The sequence below is a fragment of the Salmo salar genome, chromosome 13 (genome assembly GCF_965601325.2).
Source record: "Salmo salar chromosome 13, fSalSal1, whole genome shotgun sequence".
Classification (NCBI taxonomy): domain Eukaryota; kingdom Metazoa; phylum Chordata; class Actinopteri; order Salmoniformes; family Salmonidae; genus Salmo; species Salmo salar.
Genome location: NC_138303.1, coordinates 45,725,221 through 45,746,685, shown reverse-complemented (window position 1 = coordinate 45,746,685; position 21,465 = coordinate 45,725,221). Strand labels below are relative to the sequence as shown.

Below are 21,465 nucleotides of genomic sequence, written 5' to 3'. Positions count from 1 at the left end.
AGATGGCATCATGAGGTAAGAAAATTGTGGATCAGACAGGAAGTTAAAGCTTGGTCGCAAATGGGTCTTCCAAATGGACAATGACCCCAAGCATACTTCCAAAGTTGTGGCAAAATGGCTTAAGGACAACAAAGTCAAGGTATTGGATTGGCCATCACAAAGCCCTGACCTCAATGCTATAGAAAATCTCTGGGCAGAACTGAAAAAGCGTGTGCGAGCAAGGAGGACTTCAAACCTGACCCAGTTTTACCAGCTCTGTCAGGAGGAATGGGCCAAAATTCTTATTGTGGGACGCTTGTGGAAGGCTACCCAAAAAGTTTGTCCCAAGTTAAACAATTTAAAGGTAATGTTACCAAATACTAATTGAGTGTATGTAAACTTCTGACCCACTGGGAATGTGATGAAAGAAATAAAAGCTGAAATAAATAATTCTCTCTACTATTATTCTGACATTTCACATTCTTCAAATAAAGTGGTGATTCTAACTGACCTAAGACAGAGAATTTTTACTATGATTAAATGTCAGGAATTGTGAAAAACTGAGTTTAAATGTATTTGGCTAAGGTGTACGTACACTTCTGACTTCAACTGTACATCAACAGGGCAAAATTGGTTGAAAAGACGTCATTACAGCAGGTTTCTGTTTGTAACAACATCATTTAAACCAGTTTTGCCCACTGGGTAGTTGGTACTAATCAATGTCTCTCAAACCTTTGACCTCCTCTAGAGCAGGGATTGACAACTTTGATGGGGGTGGGGGCCACAAAAAAATCATAACTCATCATGAGGGGCTGCAGTGGCTCGTGGGTCTGAGAAGCCATTTTAAAGTGAATTTCTTGCAATTCTGCACATTTTGCCATAGGATGGAGGCAAATGTTTGCAGTTTTTAATATGATAACTGATGATCAGTGGGCCCCACCCTGGTCGGTAATTTGACCATGCTTACTACAAGTTTAGATAGCTGGCCGCTAAGCTAACTTGCCAATGTAAAAAGTGTTAGCTGACATGGGCTAATGGAATGACTGCTGATGCACAACCAAATGGCACCTGTTGTGTTCTATTATTCTAATTCTCAACAGCAAGTTGAGACACCGACTGAGTTTTCCAAACTTTTGACTGGTACAGTATATACAAAAGTATGTGGGGGGCACCCTATTCAAATGACACCCTATTCCATATGGGCCCTGGTCAGAAGTTGTGCACTTTAAAGGGAATAGGGTGCCATTTGGGAGCCAGGAAATGTTTTCACTAAAGAAGAGCTCTTTGACTAGAATAGCAGGTGCTTGCTCATTGTCAAAGTGCGTGTTTAAGATCAACTACATTGCATTCTGGGCTCGTATTCACAAAGAGTTTTAAAGTAAGAGGGCTGATATACGATCATATTTCCTTTTTAGATCATAATGAATACAATTATATGAATACTCTGAGACTTTCTGTGAATACGGGAACTGCACTCCAAATAACTACCGTAAATTCCAGACTATAAGCCGCAACTTTTTTCCCAGGCTTTGAACCTCGCGCTAATATATGGATTTTTCCCGCTTTCAATTTTTTTTTCTCAAAAAAAACTCTTTCTGTGACGTGCTCAGTTTTTTGGCGGCATGAAGCTTTCATTAGACCAATGAAATTGCCGAACGGGTTAAGGTCAAACAACTTTTTGGTTTACTGTTTAGATTAAATCGAGTGCTCTCAAACTTCCCATCATTCTGATTACGGTAGTCATTTTGTCACCCTCATCATGGCAAAGACACAGAGAAATGCATATGATGCAGCTTTCAAGTTGAAGGCGATTGATCTGGCTGTTGGAAAAGGAAATTAATGAGTCGATGATAAGACGTTGGAAACAGCAGCGTGAGGAATTGACTCAGTGCAAAAAGACAACTAAAGCTTACTGCTAATTTTAAATTTTTTGTTACAAGCCGTGTTTCGTTAAAGCCTATTTATTTTTGTTACAAGCTGTGTTTCTTTAAAGCCTATTTATTTTTGTTACAAGCCGTGTTTCATTAAAGCCTGTGTAAAGTTAATTTGTTTCAATGTACCCGTAGGCACCTGCGGCTTATAGACATGTGCGGCTTATTTATGTTCAAAATAAAAAACAAATGTAAATTCAGTGGGTGCGGCTTATATTCAGGTGCGCTTAATAGTCCGGAAATTACGGTACTAATCTCAGAATGTGACCAAGGTTAGGGATTCTGCACTTCAAACATGCCAACTGACAGTATAGTACAATTAGAGAGAAACAGGAAACCATGGGGCTAGGCACAGGTTGCTTCCCAAATGCTGCAATAGGATACGTCCCAAATTTCACCCTAGTCCCTACATTGTGCACTACTTTTGATGGGCTCTGGTCAAAAGTAGTGCACTATGTAGGGAATAGGGGTCCATTTTGGACGTAGGTCACACAGCCATATACTGTAGAGAAGTGGAAGAAGTGAAAGTGTTGTAGTGCCGCTCAACTGGGTCGCCAAAAATACATAATGCGATAACTTTCCTGAATTGATTAACGATAAAATAGAGCAATACGTTTATAACATTAATGTGCACCACAGTTTGTATTTATTTATTATCCTTTAAACTACCACAACTAGTGTGATGGTTGTAGCCATCAATTGTCTAATTAACAATCACCCATATTATGTTTTCTCATTCATTTCAAACTTCACATTTCTTTAGTATAGGCTACTTATCGTAACATTATAGGCTACTTATCGTAACATGAACATTATCGTCAAACTGCTTGCGCTAAGTGATCCGTATGGTCAGTGTTGATCCTTTTCAGTTTATCGTCCCAGCTCTACAGTATCAGATACAGTATTGGTGCTTTTCACCCCATGTTACACAATAATACCACTCTTTACTTTTTCTCTTTGCTTTTAGTTTTACAGGTGAATATAGGCTATAGGTGTATTAAGCTATAGCCTAGGTGTATTAAGATGTGACAATATTCAGCTATGTGAAACAACACAAACACAATACCGTCATGTCTGTATTGTCATCTCTTGACTCTAGTATAGCTACACCTGTGGGCCAAAGATAAAAACAACACAGGAAGTGCTAGCCTCTCCTGTCCTCCCCTAAACAGAGTTCAGAACACCCAGAACAAGATAGATTGGGGGTCAGGCATTATATTGTCTTGTTGGGGACTTGGCCCTCTCTATATCCTCACTTTGCACACAGACTTTTACTGCCTTCATGTCTTGTGCAAGCCTCTCCTCCATGTGTTCCAGATTTAGAACACTCAGAACAAAATAGATTGGGGATCAGTCTCACGACTGTCCTGTCTTGTTTTGTACTGTTTATCCTACTGCCATGTATTGTCTGCTCGGCATGTCTTGCATTTGCATTGCATTTCTTCTGTAGTTCTCATAGCAACGTTTTTGTTGCTTTAATCTGTTGAGGGGTGACGGCATTGCGTTATTAACATAACACTAGATGGACAATGATGAATCATTTTATTTGTCTCAGTCCCTCCACTGTCCTGTTGGGAACTTACTGTATGTTATTTTATTACTGAGTTAGGATAATAATTGACATGTCTGGAAGTGACTGTTCTGAGGGGTATACTACAAAGCAGAATCGAGGAGTTAGCCAGCTAACTTTGATAAGCAACAAGAAATAACTATAGCTATTTTGGCCCATTCCTCCATGCAGATCTCCTCTAGAGCAGTGATGTTTTGGGGCTGTCGCTGGGCGACACGGACTTTCAACTCCCTCCAAAGATTTTCTATGGGGTTGAGATCTGGAGACTGGCTAGGCCTCTCCAGGACCTTGAAATGCTTCTTACGAAGCCACTCCTTCGTTGCCCGGGCGGTGTGTTTGGGATCATTGTCATGCTGAAAGACCCAGCCACGTTTCATCTTCAATGCCCTTGCTGATGGAAGGAGTTTTTCACTCAAAATCTCACGATACATGGCCCCATTCATTCTTTCCTTTACACGGACAGTCATCCTGGTCCCTTTGCAGAAAAACAGCCCCAAAGCATGATGTTTCCACCCCCATGCTTCACAGTAGGTATGGTGTTCTTTGGATGCAACTCAGCATTCTTTGTCCTCCAAACACGACGAGTTGAGTTTTTACAAAAAAGTTCTATTTTGGTTTCATCTGACATTCTCCCAATCCTCTTCTGGATCATCCAAATGCTCTCTAGCAAACTTCAGACGGGCCTGGACATGTACTGGCTTAAGCAGGGGGACACGTCTGGCACTGCAGGATTTGAGTCCCTGGGGGCGTAGTGTGTTACTGATGGTAGGCTTTGTTACTTTGGTCCCAGCTCTCTGCAGGTCATTCACTAGGTCCCCCCGTATGGTTCTGGGATTTTTGCTCACTGTTCTTGTGATCATTTTGACCCCACGGGGTGAGATCTTGCGTGGAGCCCCAGATCGAGGGAGATTATCAGTGGTCTTGTATGTCTTCCATTTCCTAATAATTGCTCCCACAGTTGATTTCTTCAAACCAAGCTGCTTACCTATTGCAGATTCAGTCTTCCCAGCCTGGTGCAGGTCTACAATTTTGTTTCTGGTGTCCTTTGACAGCTCTTTGGTCTTGGCCATAGTGGAGTTTGGAGTGTGACTGTTTGAGGTTGTGGACAGGTGTCTTTTATACTGATAACAAGTTCAAACAGGTGCCATTAATACAGGTAACGAGTGGAGGACAGAGGAGCCTCTTAAAGAAGAAGTTACAGGTCTGTGAGAGCCAGAAATCTTGCTTGTTTGTAGGTGACCAAATACTTATTTTCCACCATAATTTGCAAATAAATTCATAAAAAATCCTACAATGTGATTTTCTGGATTTTTTTTCTTCTCATTTTGTCTGTCATAGTTGACGTGTACCTATGATGAAAATTACAGGCCTCTCTCATCTTTTTAAGTGGGAGAACTAGCACAATTGGTGACTGACTAAATACTTTTTTGCCCCACTGTATATATATATATATATTTTGTTAAATCAATTAGACCATGCCCATTTCAAGCTTATCTTTCAACAAAAATGTAAAGACTACATCCTCGATCCTGATCCTGCTTTGTAGTATACCCCTCTGGTGTTTTGGTGTTTGTATGATGCATTGACCTCGTGTCAATCTTCTCTAAAAAAAAATGACCTCTTTATGATGGATTTATATTCACAGATTTATCTCAAGTATTCACTATTCCCTTTGGTTTAAGATGGAATTCAACCAAAGCTACATTAGCTGACACATTAACTGCTAATAACACAGCAATGTGGCTTTGAATGACTTGAGCCAAAGGATCTGGTAAAACATTGTGCACTATATAGTGAATAGGGTGCTATTTGTGATGCAGCCTGTATGTTTATGGATATATTACATAATTCAATGTCCTTTATTCCTGTCTCTTCCAGCTCTGCTTCACCATGGCACAGTGGACGCAGATGAAACAGCTGATCCCCTATCTGGCCACACAGACCCTCAACGAGCTCTACTCCCCCTCCTTTCCCATGGACGTCAGGTGCTACCTGGCCAACTGGATCGAGGAGCAGAGATGGTATGTCTGAATTTTGACAAATAAAAGTGGGAAAGTGGATACACAAACACCTCTCTCTCTCTCTCTCTCTCTCTCTTTCTTTCTTTCTTTCTTTCTTTCTGTCTGTCTTTCTGTCTTTCTGTCTTTCTTCCCCAGGGAGGACTTTGAACCAGAGAAGGTAGACCAGGAGCCCCAGGCTCTGACCCTGCTCGATCAGATCATATCCTGCCTACAGAATCTAGCCGGGCAGAACCCCAACGTGGTGGAGAGGATGAGGCTGCAGCATATCTCCAGGAACATGGTACAGTAGATACACACACACTTATCCTCTCCACCAAACACACACACACTTGTAAAAATGGATTCCCATTCAAAATCCTATTTTCCCTAACCCCAACATTTTTTACTGAGTGCTTTCTTTTTATTGACCGGGAAATTAAAATGTGCGGACAGATTCTCTTTCTGTCCAACAATAAGAATCTCAGTCTTATCTCAAATTACTCGAATGAATGTGAACCTCTTTTGCACATGTGCAAAACTTCTTCGCACAATTTTTTGATCAGCAATCAGTCCTTAATTCAGGCATAAAAGAGTTCACCTCTGAGTTGCTGTTTGCAAGAATGGGCCAAGTAAGAGGCCGAGAGCAAGGACAAAGGAGAGATAGAGGGGCCCTCAGTTGAAATGGAAAAAGGTCAAATAAAGCCTTTTGTTTATGGATGTTCATGCTATTGAGTGACATTCTTTCTGCATTGGTCATCTTTGGTAAAAACTGTTTTGGGAAACACTAATACAGCCCATGATGTGATAATGTGTTTACTTGCCTTTTAAGGTCATACTATAATTATAGTACCAACAAATGGCACAGACATACTGTATAAAAGAAGGTTAACCATGTTAGGGTATATTGATAGTTGTAGTTAGTATTTATTGGGCCATTATGTAACGATTGATTGAAATTACTTTTCATTAGATAACAAGTTGTATGTTTTGATGGAGGTAGTTGATTTGGTGTCAGTTGGGAGCTATGTGTTAGTTGTTTTGAACAGGTCAATTCTGTTTGGACAAAGAAAAAGCAAAACTGTAAATCAATACAGTCTAAAAATGTATCCGTGGAGCTAAAATAAATGACACATAAATGTAAAGAGTATTTTCTGTGCAGCAGTGAAAATCAATGCTGTGCTTTCTGATAACGCTGCCAAGTTGTAACATTTATAAACTGAACCGTAACGGACCCAAAATCGAACCTTGTGGAACGCCACGTGATATCTATTTTCTCTGAGTTATGTTCAACAAGGGTGACAAACTCTTGACCAGTTAAATACTTTAGGCCCTGAACAAAATTTAGAGCTGGATCGGAGAGACCAACCCACCTCTCCAGTCAGTCCAGAAGGACATCATGGTCAACAGTGTCGAATGCAGCACTTAAATCCAAGAGTACAAGAGAGCTGTTTGGCATCTGTGTTTGCTCTAAGATCATTTACCACTTTAACTAAGGCTGTCTGTGCTGTGGTGGGCACAAAAACCAGATAGGATTTTTTTTTAAATACAGCTAGCGCTTAAAAAATAATTTCGCTGTTTAAAAATCAATTTCTCCAGAAATGTACTTAAGAATAGAAGGTTGGAGAGTGACCGAAAATGTATAACAGCTGAAGAATCTAGATTACTTTTCTTCAGACACATAGCAGTTTTTACTGCAGTGGGGAAAGTGACTGTGAACAGGGAGTGATTAACAATAGCCTGTACTTCTTCAGATATGCAATTCTAAACTGTTTTGAAGACGGTGGTGGGGATAAACCTAACCCTAACCTAGCCCCTGAGGAAGTTGATGACACTATTTCAAAGCAATTTCCTGTCCTAGAGATGAAATGTATGTTTAGGTTCCACCAGCGGACGAAGGCTATTTATACATATTCACAAATTAGGTGTGGGAATCTCTACATGGAGCTGATAAACATCAACAAATAGGGCACTGACAGCTGTCAGTGTAGCTAGCTAGCATGCTAACCTTATCTAGCTAGCTAACTATCTTGCTAACCTAATCTAGCTCATGGTTTTGTACAAAGTGGGCATTTCGGATTTGTCACTTCAAGCACTAATACACTGAGTGTACAAAACATTAGGAACACCTTCCTAATATTTGCCCTCAGAACAGCCTCAATTCGTCAGGGCATGGACTCTACAAGGTGTCGAAAGCGTTCCACAGGGATGCTGGCCCATGTTGACGCCAATGCTTCCCACAGTTGTGGTCCATTCTTGACACACACGGGAAGCTGTGTGTCTCAAGGCTTTAAAATCCTTCTTTAACCTGTCTCCTCCCCTTCGTCTACATTTATTAAAGTGGATTTAACAAGTGACCTCAATAAGGGATCATAGCTTTCACCTGGATTCACCTGGTCAGTCTATGTCATGGAAAGAGCAGGTGTTCCTAATGTTTTGTACACAGTGTATATCATACTTTGACTAAAACGATGACTTGTTGACTTAAATTGTTGGCAACATCATGGGTAATCTTCGTCCATCGTCTTTCAGCTCTAAATAGTGGATTTCTACTGGTGTGGGCATTTGACCGTAAACCTAAAATAGCATATTTACTTTTCAGTATTGTTCTTGTTTTCCTATTTTGTCAACCTGGTCACGCACACACACGCACACGCACACACACACACACACACACACACACACACACACACACACACACACACACACACACACACACACACACACATCACACATACACACACACACACACACACACACACACACACACACACACACACACACTAATGTACTGAAGTGGCCCACTCAGGGCCTTATACATGGCCTTCTCACCATTGTTTACTATAAAGAGAAAAACTGACAATACAGGTTTCAAAACATACAGTTCAGTAGCCTAGGTGCCAGTTTGTTTCTACTCTCTAGCCAAGTCCTTATGGAATTGTCACACATGGAGTTAGCAAGATAGCACAAACAGATCTAGGACCAGGCTAACAGTTCTCAGTACTCAGAGGGAACATGTTGACCTCAGTAATATTATCTTATATTGAATCAACTGACCTGACTATGTGGATATGGTCTGGTGGTTGATGGGAACTCTGCCTGCCTTCCAGAATATGTTCCGCTCCCAACCTTTCCAGCTGGTACTCACAGTCAGGGATGTCCTGAGGAAGGAGAGAGAGCTGCTCAGTCAAGCGGTAAGTGTAACAAAGCCTTTAGCTCAGCGTGCCAACACAGTTTTGTGGCACATAGGAGGGCCACAGAAACCACAAAAGTTCACTTCCAACACAAAATATGTTTTGGATTGTTAATATGATAAGAAAGCTGCGTGTAAAAAATTTGACTTTTTTACATTTAACTTTTAAAACATTTGAATGTTTAATATGTGGGCATAATAGGTAATACCAGTCCGCTCCTCTCCTCCATAGTTTACCCAAATCTCCTCACGCCACTTCCCCCTGGCCCCAACCCAGCCCAGGACCCCATGGGCCCTGCCCCCACCACCAGACACACCTCTAATACTTTGTCTTCCCCCTCCACAGTCTACCCAGATCCCGGCCCTAGCCCTCTTCTCTCAACCCCCAGCCCAGGATTCCATGGCTGCAGCCCCCCCCACCAGAGACGTGGACCTGCTTGTGCTCAAGGTGCTTGAGATCCAGGACTGCAGACAGCAGATCCACCAGCTGCAGGAGGAGCTCAACTGGGAGAGGCAGAACTATGAGTCCATGCAGGGTGAGAAATACCAAAGACACGTATTACTAAGACGGGGAACCATTAGCATTTCCCCATAGCAAAACATGTCACACTTAGCCGCAATGCTAATTCGAGCTGAGCATTTGCATAGCAAATAGCTATGAGAGAGGCAGAACTATGAATCCATTCCGGGGAGTGAGATGGCTGGGGATAAAGAGATTCTCTGGTACTTTTGTATACTTTTTAGCCAGTAGTTCTGAAAGTAGCGCTCACGAGCCAAAAGTTGCCCCATTTAGTAGATGTTTTTAATCAAAAATTGACTGACAGTCCTGCATGCATACATTATGTGCACCACGTCATTGTTCATCTTGCTAGCTGTCACTTAAATGGTGAGGTTCTGAATCTCATTGGCTGGAACTCGAATTGCTAGTGGGCTGGTCCATGTGGGAGGAAATGTAGGGAAAATGGTGCCGCACAGCTTCTAGTAAACAGTCGCTTTTAAACTAGGGATTTTGTGGCTAATTGAGGTAAAACAGTAATTCTGCTCATAGATTATGCATGTATGAACTAGACATTGACACATTCAGCCCAAGTTAAAAAAATAGTTCTCGCTAAATTTCCGGAGCATGTCTTTAAGTAATATTTCCCCCTTAGTCATGCATGGACTTTTATGGGATGTGACGTAAAATGTGACCATAGTGGACGTTAGGATTCGTCCCTATATGCCACTCAGCAGACACTTTTGTCCAAAAAGACTGTATATTGAGTCCAGAATTTAACACAACATACTTCTTTGATCTGGGTTAAGTGTTCTGAAAAATTGGCCCCCATATGGCACTCTATTCCTTATATAATGCACTACTTTTGACCAGGGCCCATGGGCTCTGTTAAAAAGTTGTGCACTATGTATAGGGAATAGGTTAGTTGCCATTTGGGACACAACCTAAATATACTGTATGGATTATTACTCATGCTCAGACTAGTTTGTCAACTACAATACATGTATGTGGACACCCCTTCAAATTAGGGGATTTGGCTATTTAAGTAAAATCGAGCACACAGCCATGAAATCTACATAGACAAACATTGACAGTAGAATGGCCCGTATTGAAGAGCTCAGTAACTTTCAACATTGCACCGTCATAGGATGCCACCTTTCCAACAAGATAGTTTGTCAAATTTCTGCCCTGCTACAGCTTCACCGGTCAGCTGTAAGTGCTGTTATTGTGAAGTGAAAACATCTAGGAGCAACAACGGCTTAGCCGCAAAGTGTTAGGCCACACAAGCTCACAGAACGGGACCAGCGAGTGCTGAAGCGTGTAGCTCGTAAAAATCGTCTGTCCTCGGTTGCAACGCTCACTACCGAGTTCCAAATTGCCTCTGGAAGCAACGTCAGCACAATAACTATTTGTCTGGAGCTTCATGAAATGGGTTTCCATGGCTGAGCAGCCGCACACAAGCCTAAGATCACCATGCGCAATGCCAAGCATCGGCTGGAGTGGTGTAAAGCTTGCCGCCATTGGGGCAGTGGAAACGCGTTTTCTGGAGTGATGAATCACGCTTCACCATTTGGCAGTCCGACGGACGAATCCGGGTACCTGCCCGAATGCATAGCGCCATCTGTACAGTTTGGTGGTTGGAGGAGGAATAATGGCCTGGGGCTGTTTTTTGTGGTTCAGGCTAGGCCTCTTTGTTCCAGTTAAAGGAAATCTTAACGCTACAGCATACAATGACATTCTAGACTATTCTACACTTCCAACTTTGTGGAAACAGTTTGAGGAAGGCCCTTTCCTGTTTCAGCATGACAATGCCCCCATGCACAAAGCGAGATCCATACAGAAATGGTTTGTCAAGATCTGTGTGGAGAAACTTGACTGGCCTGCACAGAACCCTGACCTCAACCCCATCTAACAACTTTGGGATGAATTGGAACGCCAACTGCAAGCCAGGCCTAATCGCCTAACATCAGTGCCCAACCTCACAAATGCTCTTGTGACTGAATGCAAGCAAGTCCCCGCAGCAATGTTCCAACAATTTGTGGAAAGCCTTGCCAGAAGGGTGGAAGGCTGTTATAGCAGCAAAGTGACAACCAACATATTAATGCCCATGATTTTGGAACGAGATTATTGCCGAGCAGGTGTCTACATACTTTTGGTCATGTAGTGTATGTGGTTCATAGTTATTCTGAGGAATTTAGTTTTACCCCCAAGGTCAACTCCTATTCCAGATTCCTCACTGTTGTTAGTTTGAGAACCTGGCCAACCACATTCTATTCCAGTTCAATGCTAGAAGCAGCTTGATGTAGCAGAGTTTGTTTGTAATCCCTATGCTGTCAAGATTAAGTCAATTCATATGAAACGGGTCTTCCACAGTCAAACATGGTTTGATCAATCACATGTATTTATAAAGCCCTTTTTACATCAGCAGATGCTTATACAGAACCCAGCATAAAACCCCAATGAGCAAGCAATGCAGATGTAGAAGCATGTTGGCTAAGTAAAACTCCCTAGAATGACAGGAAACGAGATAGGAACCTCTAGAGCGGCTATTCCTAAACGATTCCCAATGCCGTCGGGGGTACGCCAAATAAAAATGTGATTCACATTTTCAAATAGTCCATTTAGATTTTCCAACGGGGATATACATTTGGGTGATGTTTTTTTCTCAATGCCAAAAATAAAATTAAGCCATCTAGTGTTCAGCGAAATAACAACACAATGTCAAATACAGGTAGCCTAGTCAAATAATTAACATCCAATCACATTAACCTTTACTCTCTCGCAGGAAACCCTCACTCTTGCGCAAACATTTAGAAACAAAACATGTCAATTTGAGAAATAAGCCACTGGAGTTTTTGGAGCGAGAATTAAGACGACTTTCGAGTAGTAAGACATGTATAAAAGCAACAGATACCATTAATAAGAAGGGGCTAGAAGCGTCTTATATGGTGAGCTACCGAGTGGCTAGGACAGGCAAGCCCTATACTATCAAACGCGCCAAATAAATGGACATTTTAGAGATATAACGACGGAATTAATCGCACAAAAGGACCATATGTTATGTTTATGGGACATATTGGAGTGCCAACAGAAGAAGCTCTTCAAAAGTAAGGCATGAATTATATCGTTATTTCTGAGTTTTGTGTCGCGCCTGGCGGAATGAAATATGATTGTCTGTTTGTTTGATACGGTGCTGTCCTCAGATAATTACATGGTTTGCTTTCGCTGTAAAGCCTTTTTGAAATCTGACACCCTGGCTGGATTAACAAGAAGTTAAGCTTTATTTTGACATATTGCATGTGTATTTTCAAGAATGTTAAATATGTACAATTCTGTAGTTTGAATTTGGCGCCCTGCACTTTCACTGGATGTTGGTCAGGTGGGACGGTAGCCTCCCATTTCAGATACTGATGCCCTTTGCAACCATAGTGGATTCTCGACCCTCACTAGCATGAAAACTAAATACAGGCACAGACTGTGTGTGGAAAATTATTTAAGACTGAGACTCTCTCCAATACAACCCAACATACAACCCAACATGAGTTATGTGCATCCTTTCAAGCACACCCTTCTCATTAACCTGTGGTGAGTTATTCACCATTTTTGATGAACAAATCAGGTTTTATATGTAAGATGGCTAAATGAAGAGCAAAATTATTTATTATTATATTATTATTTGTGCCCTTGTCCTATAAGAGCTTTTTGTCACTTCCCACGAGCCGGGTTGTGACAAACTCACACTCATTCTTATGTTTAATAAATGTATTGTTTAGTGTGCGTGTGGCAGGCTTACAATGATGGCAAAAAACACAATTTGAGAGTGAGCTGACCCTGGTGCTAGAGGTGGTACGCAGCTGGAGGTTGAATGTTTGAAAGGGTACGGGACTATAAAAAGTTTGGGAACCACTGCTCTAGAGGAATCAAAAATCTCATAATTCAAATTTCTCAAACATACTACTATTTTACACCATTTTAAAGATACACTTCTCCTTAATTTAACCACATTGTATGATTTCAAAAAGGCTTTACGGCGAAAGCAAAACATTAGATTATGTTAGGACAGTGCCTAAAAAATAAAAGCCACACAGCCATTTTCCAAGCAAGGACAGGCGTCACAAAAAACAGAAATACAGCTCAAATTAAGCACTAACCTTTGATGATCTTCATCAGATGGCACTCATAGGGCTTCATGTTACACAATACATGTATGTTTTGCTCGATAAAGTTCATATTTATATAAAAAAATAAAACATTTTACATTGGCCCGTAATGTTCAGAAATGCTTTTCCTCCGAAAACTTCCGGTGAATGAGCACATCAGTTTATAGAAATACTCATCATAAACGTTGATAAAATATTAAACTGTTATTCAAATAATTTATAGATAAACATCTCCTTAATGCAACCGCTGTGACAGATTTCAAAAAAGCTTCACGGGGAAAGCACACACATTGCAATAATCTGAGTACTGCGCTCAGAAAACAACAGCAGGCAATACAGATACCCGCCATTTTGGAGTCATCTAAAATCATAAATAGCATTATAAATATTCACTTACCTTTGATGATCTTCATCAGAATGCACTCCTAGGAATCCCAGGTCCACAATAAATGTTGTTTTGTTCGATAAAGTCCATCATTTATGTCCTCTTTGTTAGCGCGTTCAGTAAGCTACTCCAAATGTAGGAAGCGCGCTGAAACTTTCACGACGAAAAGTCAAAACAAGTTCTATTTACGTTCGTAGAAACATGTCAAACGATGTATAGCATCAATCTTTAGGGCCTTTTTAACATAAAACTTCAATAATATTCCAACCGGACGATTCCAATGTCTTGAAAAATGTAATGGAACACAGCTACCCCTCACGTGAAAGCGTGCCAATGAACTCATGTCCTTTCCTGAGTCAACAACTTCCAACTTCCTTTGTTCGCTCTCTGTTCACCATAGAAGCCTCAAACAACTTTCTAAAGACTGTTGACATCTAGTGGAAGCCTTAGGAAGTGCAAAATGAACCCTAAGTCACCGTATACTGAATAGGCCCAGTCTTGAAAAACTACAAACCACTTCCTGGTTGGATTCTTCTCAGGTTTTTGCCTGCCATATGATTTCTGTTATACTCACAGACATAATTCAAACAGTTTTAGAAACTTCAGAGTGTTTTCTATCCAAATCTACTAATAATATGCATATCCTACGTTCTGAGCCCGAGTAGTAGGCAGTTTAATTTGGGCACGTCATTCATCCGAATTTCCGAATACTGCCCCGTCACTAAAAAGTTAAAAGGTCAAGACAGCAGGTGCTTTAGAGAGAGGGAAAGAAAGAGCTTTTGACTAGCTTTTGAATATCTCCCAGGATACATAGAGTACATGTTGCCTGCTGACTTTAGCAGACATAAAATATAGGAAGGAACGCCCTGTTGCTGAGAGACTGGGAACAGAAAGCTGGGCCAGCATTCATTAAGTGTCTCAGAGTAGGAATGCTGATCTTGGCTCAGGTCCCTCACTGTCCATGGGATCTTGTTCACTCCTGTTCTGAAACTCTTTGTGAGCTCATGGAGGACTTTGGCTGTGTTTACACAGGCAGCCCAATTGTGATCTTTTGCCAATAATTGGTCTTTTGACCAGTCAGATCAAATCTTTTAGCAATAATTGGGCAGAAGATCAAAATTGGGATGCCTGTGTAAACACAGCCATTTTATTCTGTGTCTAGTTGAAATGAGGCCCAGTGTGCATTATTTTCCTCCAAGGCCCTGCGACAGACTAGCGTCCTGTTTAGGGGGTGTACTAGTACCAATGACTATATATATGATTGGACAAAGCCATTGATCAAGTGACACCATTAATTCCTCAATAGCGCATTTAAGCCAAATGAAGTCGGTTAAGATGGCGTCTCATGGAGACATAACATGCACAGTTGAGCTTCTCCAGGAAGTGAAGTTGCAGGCTAGCTCAGTGCTTCCCCCTCTCATTGATTAACTCAATTTGAAGGCCGACCGGGTTACTGCAGGCTGCCATTAGCAACTAAATTATCCTTATAACTTCTTCTGTGCACAATTTTCAAATAATTGGTTCAAGGACATACATCTGGTGTGTTAGAAGCAATTATTGGTACCATGATTGCCTTCAATTTTTATTTATTTTTTACTCTAAGATTAACCACGAAGATAGTAATTTCTCCATTCACTATAATGGGGGATCCTGTTTTCTGCTAACAATGCCTGCAGTACCGCAGTCGTCCTTGAACTTCCTTGGCTTCAGTGAGAGGGGGCAGTCGTTCTCCCCTGACTTGTACAGCTGCCTCACGCTATAGAAACAGGAGATAGGCTCCTGGCTTATGGGCCATTCTGGCTCGGGACAAGGCTACTTAGACTGCGTTTACACAGCATGGCAAATTCTGATATTTTTTCACTAATTGGTCTTTTGACCAATCAGATCAGCTCTGGAAAAGAGCTGATGTGAAAATATCTGATGTGGTTGGTCAAAAGACCAATTAGTGGAAAAATTATCCACATTTGGCTGCATGTGTAAACGGCCCAATAAAATAAATAAATGTTAAATTGGGTGACAGGCACTCTCCAGCAGACCCAGACCAATGGGATGGACTCCAGCATTTCAGAAGTCACCAAACTCCAGACTAACATCAAACAGCATGAGTACAATGGCCAAGTCATAGCCAAGGTAAGCTATTACGTAACACACACACAATTGTTGTTCTCACGTGTGAGCCTGCTATTGTTACGTCTGTCATGAGAGACTATACCTGAAGTTGTCTAAAACATTTTGCTACGGTGTGCCCTTCTGAACATGACCCTGCTACACCTATACTCTAAGTGGATCTCTATGGCCGGAGGGCCGTCTAAACTAGTTTTGTTTGCCTCTCCCTGTATGAACTGTTTGTCTCCCTGAGGTCGGAGTTTCCCAGTACTGTAAACTGTTTGCCTTTCTCTGCATAACTCTCTCTCTATGAGCTAAACTATGTGTGCGTACGTGTGTTCGTGCGTGCACATGTGTCTGTTTGCAGAAGCGTGTCCAGCTGCTCCAGGAGGCAGTGTCTAGTCTGGAGAAGTGTCAGTCTCGTCTGATCAGCAGGATCAAAGCCTGGAGGTGGGAACAGCATCAAGCTACTATTGGACACCCCTTCGATGACAACCTCAGCCCTCTGCAGACGTGGTGAGGCCTGCGCACGCGTGTGTGTGTGTGTGTGTGCAGTGGTGGAAAACATTAATTTGTCATACTTGAGTAAAAGCAAATGCTGTACATAAAATTCCTTATATTAAGCAAACCAGACGGCACTATTTTCTTGTTTTTTAAATGTACACACAGACAGACTCCAACACTCAGACATCATTTATTTCTATTTAACCTTTATTTAACTAGGCAAGTCAGTTGAGAACAAATTCTTATTTACAATGATGGCCTACCAGAAGGCAAAAGGCCTCCTGCTGGGATGGAGGCTGAGATTTAAAAAAAAATATATAGGACAAAACACACATCACGACGAGAGACAACACTACATAAAGAGAGACCTAAGACGACAACATAGCATGGCAGCAACACATGAAAACACAGCATGGTATCAACACAACATGACAACAACATGGCAGCAGCACAACATGGTAGAAGCACAAAACATGGTACAAAAATTATTGGGCACAGACAACAGCACAGGGAAAGAAGGTAGAGACAACAATACATCCCGCAAAGCAGCCACATCTGTCAGTAACAGTGTCCATGATTGAGTCTTTGAATGAAGAGATGGAGACAAAACCGTCCAGTTTGAGTGTTTTTTGCAGCTCGTTCCAGTCGCTAGCTGCAGCGAACTGAAAAGAGGAGCGACTCAGGGATGTGTGTGCTTTTAGGACCTTTAACAGAATGTGACTGGCAGAATGGGTGTTGTATGTGGAGGATGATGGCTGCAGTCGGTATCTCAGATAGGGGGGAGTGAGGCCTAAGAGGGTTTTATAAATAAGCATCAACCAGTGGGTCTTGCAACGGGTATACAGAGATGACCAGTTTACAGAGGAGTATAGAGTGTAGTGATGTGTCCTATAAGGAGCATTGGTGGCAAATCTGATGGCTGAATGGTAAAGAACATCTAGCTGCTTGAGAGAACCCTTACCTGCCAATCTATAAATTAAGTCTCCATAATCTAGCATGGGTAGGATGGTCATCTGAATCAGGGTTAGTTTGGCAGCTTTGATGAAAGAGGAGTAATTACGATAGAGGAAACCAAGTCTAGATTTAACCTTAGCCTGCAGCTTTGATATGTGCTGAGAGAAGGACAGTGTACCATCTAGCCATACTCCCAAGTACTTGTATGAGGTGACTACCTCAAGCTCAAGCTCTAAACTCTCAGAGATAGTAATCACACCGGTGGAGAAAGGGGCATTCTTCTTACCAAACCGATAATCTCATAGATAACCTCACCTGAATACCATATTCATAATGTATCAAATATTGGAGGTGTTCAAGACAAGGTTAAGGGCAGAGAAAGCTTGTTGGACACTAAGAACACTTTGTTGTAGAGCGTTTAACACAAAATCCAGAGAGGGGCCAGCTGAGTATACGACTGTATCATCTGCATATAAATGGATGAGAGAGCTACCTACTGCTTTAGCTATGTTGTTGATGTAAATTGAGAAGAGCGTGGGGCCTACGATCGAGCCTTGGGGTACTCCCTTGGTGAGAGGCAGTGGCTGAGACAGCAGCTTGTCTGACTTTATACATTGCACTCTTTGAGAGAGGTAGTTTGCAAACCAGGCCAAAGACCCGTCAGAGACATCAATACTCCTTAGCCGGCCCACAAGAATGGAATGGTCTACTGTATCAAAAGCTTTGGCCAAGTCAATAAAAATAGCAGCACAACATTGCTTAGAATCAAGGGCAATGGTGACATCATTTAGGACCTTTAAGGTTGCAGTGACACATCCATAACCTGAGAGGAAACCAGATTGCATACCAGAGAGGATACTATAGACATCTAGAAAGCCAGTTAGTTGATTATTGACACGTTTTTCCAACACTTTTGATAAACAGGGCAAATAAAGGATGCACTGTGGCTTTAAATAAAGGATGCACTGTGGCTACCTTCCAAGCAATGGGAACCTCCCCAGAGAGGAGAGACAGGTTAAAAAGGTCAAAGATAGGCTTGGCGATGATAGGGGCAGCAACCTTAAAGAACAAAAGGTCTAAACCATCTGAACCAAATGTTTTTTTGGGGTCAAGTTTAAGGAGCTCCTTTAGCACCTCGGACTCAGTGATCGCCTGCAAGGAGAAACTTTGTAGCGGGGCAGGGGAAAAAGAGAGAGGAGCATCAGGGATAGTCACATTAGAAGGGGTGGGAGATGAGGAAATGTTGGACGGGCATGGTAGAGTCAAATAGGAATCCTGACTTAATGAACTGGTGATTAGAGCTCAGCCATGTGCTCCTTGCCAGTAACAACCATATCATCAACATTAAGGGACATGGGCAGCTGTGATGAGGGGGGGTTGGGTATATTCTCCAGGTCTTTAACTATTTTCCAGAACTTCTTGGGTTAAACCCACAGAGAGAGAACTGCTCCTTAAAGTAAATAACTTTGCATTGGCTTCTTCTGTGGTGTCCTCCCATGAACACCATTCTTGTTTAGTGTTTTATGTATCGTAGACTCGTCAACAGAGATGTTAGCATGTTCCAGAGATTTCTGTACATTTTAGCTGACACTCCAGGATCCTTCTTAACCTCATTGAGCATTCTGCACTGTGCTCTTGCAGTCATCTTTGCAGGATGACCACTTCTAGTGAGAGTAGCAACAGTGCTGAACATTCTCCATTTATAGACAATTTGTCTTACCGTGGACTGATGAACATCAAGGCTTTTAGAGATACTTTTGTAACCCTTTCCAGCTTTATGTAAGTCAACAATTCTTAATCTTAGGTCTTCTGAGATCTCTGTTCGAGGTATGGTTCACATCAGGCTCTGCTTCTTGTGAATAGCTAACTCAAATTTTGTGAGTGTTTTTTTTATAGGGCAGGGTAACTTTAACCAACATCTCCAATCTCGTCTCATTGATTGAACTCCAGGTTACCTGACTCCAATTAGCTTTTGGAGAAGTCATTAGCCTCGGATTTCACATACTTTTTCCAATCTACACTGTGAATGTTTAAATTATTTATTCAATATAGACAAGAACAATACAATCATTTGTGTGTTATTAGTTTAAGCACACTGTGTTTGTCTATTGTTGTGACTTAGATGAAGATCAGATGACATTCTATGACCAATTTATCCAGAAATCCAGGTAATTCCAAAGGGGTCCACATACTTTTTCTTGCCACTGTATGCATTACAACAGCGTCCCTTCATATACATAGAGCTCTCCTCACATAGGCTTCCTGTAAACAGTCAACCATACCACAAAGATGTTCAGATACCTGGGGAGCCATGTTACCCTGTCCATACGCACGGACAAGCAGACACATGCCCAGCCGCCGAGACACATGTCCCCGCCCCCCCACTTCCTTGCGCATGCATACCCGACTGCATCCATCCATATAAAACAACTTCTCTAGGCAAATGACTATTAAACAGCTAAAGCCTATTGGTAAACACATATACAAATGAAGACTCTCAAGTTTCAGATTGTCGTGTTTGACTATTTGAGCCTTTTTATGCAAACTGTCTGTAAAGGTTAATCCTCTGTGAATGACTGGTTTGTCTAATCAGTTATGACACACATCAACATTTGTATATGTTTGCAGGTGTATGATTTGAAGTGTAACATTGTTTTGTGACCTGCCATTTCTCCCCCCCCCCCACCTCCATTCCCCCCCTCTCTCGCTCTCCCTCCCTCCCCCCCCTCTCTCAGTTCAATTCAATTCAATGGCATGGGAAACATATGTTAACATTGTCAAAGCAAAGTAGATAATAAACAGAAGTGAATTTAACAATAGAAATGATCAGTAAACATTACACTCACAGAAGTTCTATAAGAATAAAGACATTTCAAATGTCATATTATGTCTATATACAGTGTTGTAACGATGTGCAAATAATTCAAGTACAAAAGGGAAAATAAATATGGGTTATATTTACAATGGTGTTTGTTCTTCACTTTTTTCCCTTTTCTTGTGGCAACGGGTCACAAATATTGCTGCTGTTATTGCACATTGTGGTATTTCACCTAGTAGATATGAGAGTTTATCAAAATTGGGTTTGTTTTTGAATTCTTTGAGGATCTGTGTAATCTGAGGGAAATATGTGTCTCTAATATGGTCATACATTTGGCAGGAGGTTAGGAAGTGCAGCTCAGTTTTCACCTCATTTTGTGGGCAGTGTGCACATAGCCTGTCTTCTCTTGAGAGCCAGGTCTGCCTACATTTACATTTACGTCATTTAGCAGACGCTCTTATCCAGAGCGACTTACAAATTGGTGCATTCACCTTATGACAGCCTACGGCGGCCTTTCTCAATAGCAAGGCTATGCTCACTGAGTCTGTACATAGTCAAAGCTCTCCTTAAATTTGGGTCAGTCACAGTGGTCAAATGATCTGCCACTGTGTACTCTCTGTCTAGGGGCCAAATAGCATTCTAGTTTGCTACATTTTTTGTTAATTCTTTCCAATGTGTCAAGTAATTATCTTTTTGTTTTCTCATGATTTGGTTGGGTCTAATTGTGTTGCTGTCCTGGGGCTCTGTGGGGTCTGTTTGTGTTTGTGAACAGAGCCCCAGGACCAGCTTGCTTAGGGGACGCTTCTCCAGGTTCATCTCTCTGGCTCTTTGATGGCTTTGTTATGGAAGATTTGTGAATTGCTTCCTTTTAGGTGGTTATATAATTTAACGGCTCTTTTCTGGATTTTGATAATTAGAGGGTATCGGCCTAATTCTGCTCTGCATGCATTATTTGGTGTTTTACATCTCTCTTTCTCTCTCTCTCCCTTCCCCCTATCACTCTCCCTCCCCCTTCTCTCTGATGAATTTAACACCCTATCTCTTCCTCTTTGAGGTGTGAACAACTCCTGGGGGTGAACGGGAAGTTGAGACAGGAAGTGATGCTGGCCGGGGAACCAATCCCAGAGCTGCAAGAGAGACTGGGACGTCTGCTGCAAACTCTAATCCAGAGGTCGGTTGTGTTACCTATAATAGTGTGCTGCTTATGACCAGAGCCAATAAGACCGGTTTAAATACTAGTGCACTATATAGGGAATGCTGTTAGTTCTATGTTCACTTGCATAGTCCCCTAGGAAATCCCCTGTCCTCTATGTTTTGTATGTGTATTGTCCTGTAATCTTGGTTAACCCAGAACTAAAATCGTGTTTTATTT

General features: G+C 41.7%; 1 protein-coding gene across 5 annotated transcripts in view; it reads left to right on the top strand.

Moving 5' to 3' along the window:
• The window catches only part of stat6 (signal transducer and activator of transcription 6, interleukin-4 induced), a 56,454-nt gene that overhangs the window by 14,800 nt on the left and 20,189 nt on the right, over window positions 1-21,465 (top strand). For all 5 annotated transcript variants that reach the window (XM_014135764.3, XM_014135763.3, XM_082960154.1 and 2 more), the window contains 7 exons: window positions 5,359-5,501; window positions 5,637-5,781; window positions 8,588-8,671; window positions 9,017-9,206; window positions 15,732-15,841; window positions 16,185-16,333; window positions 21,148-21,264. In XM_014135764.3, coding sequence (XP_013991239.1) covers window positions 5,371-5,501; window positions 5,637-5,781; window positions 8,588-8,671; window positions 9,017-9,206; window positions 15,732-15,841; window positions 16,185-16,333; window positions 21,148-21,264 — 926 coding nt within the window. In that variant the 5' untranslated portion in view covers window positions 5,359-5,370. The remainder of the gene's footprint in view (window positions 1-5,358; window positions 5,502-5,636; window positions 5,782-8,587; window positions 8,672-9,016; window positions 9,207-15,731; window positions 15,842-16,184; window positions 16,334-21,147; window positions 21,265-21,465) is intronic.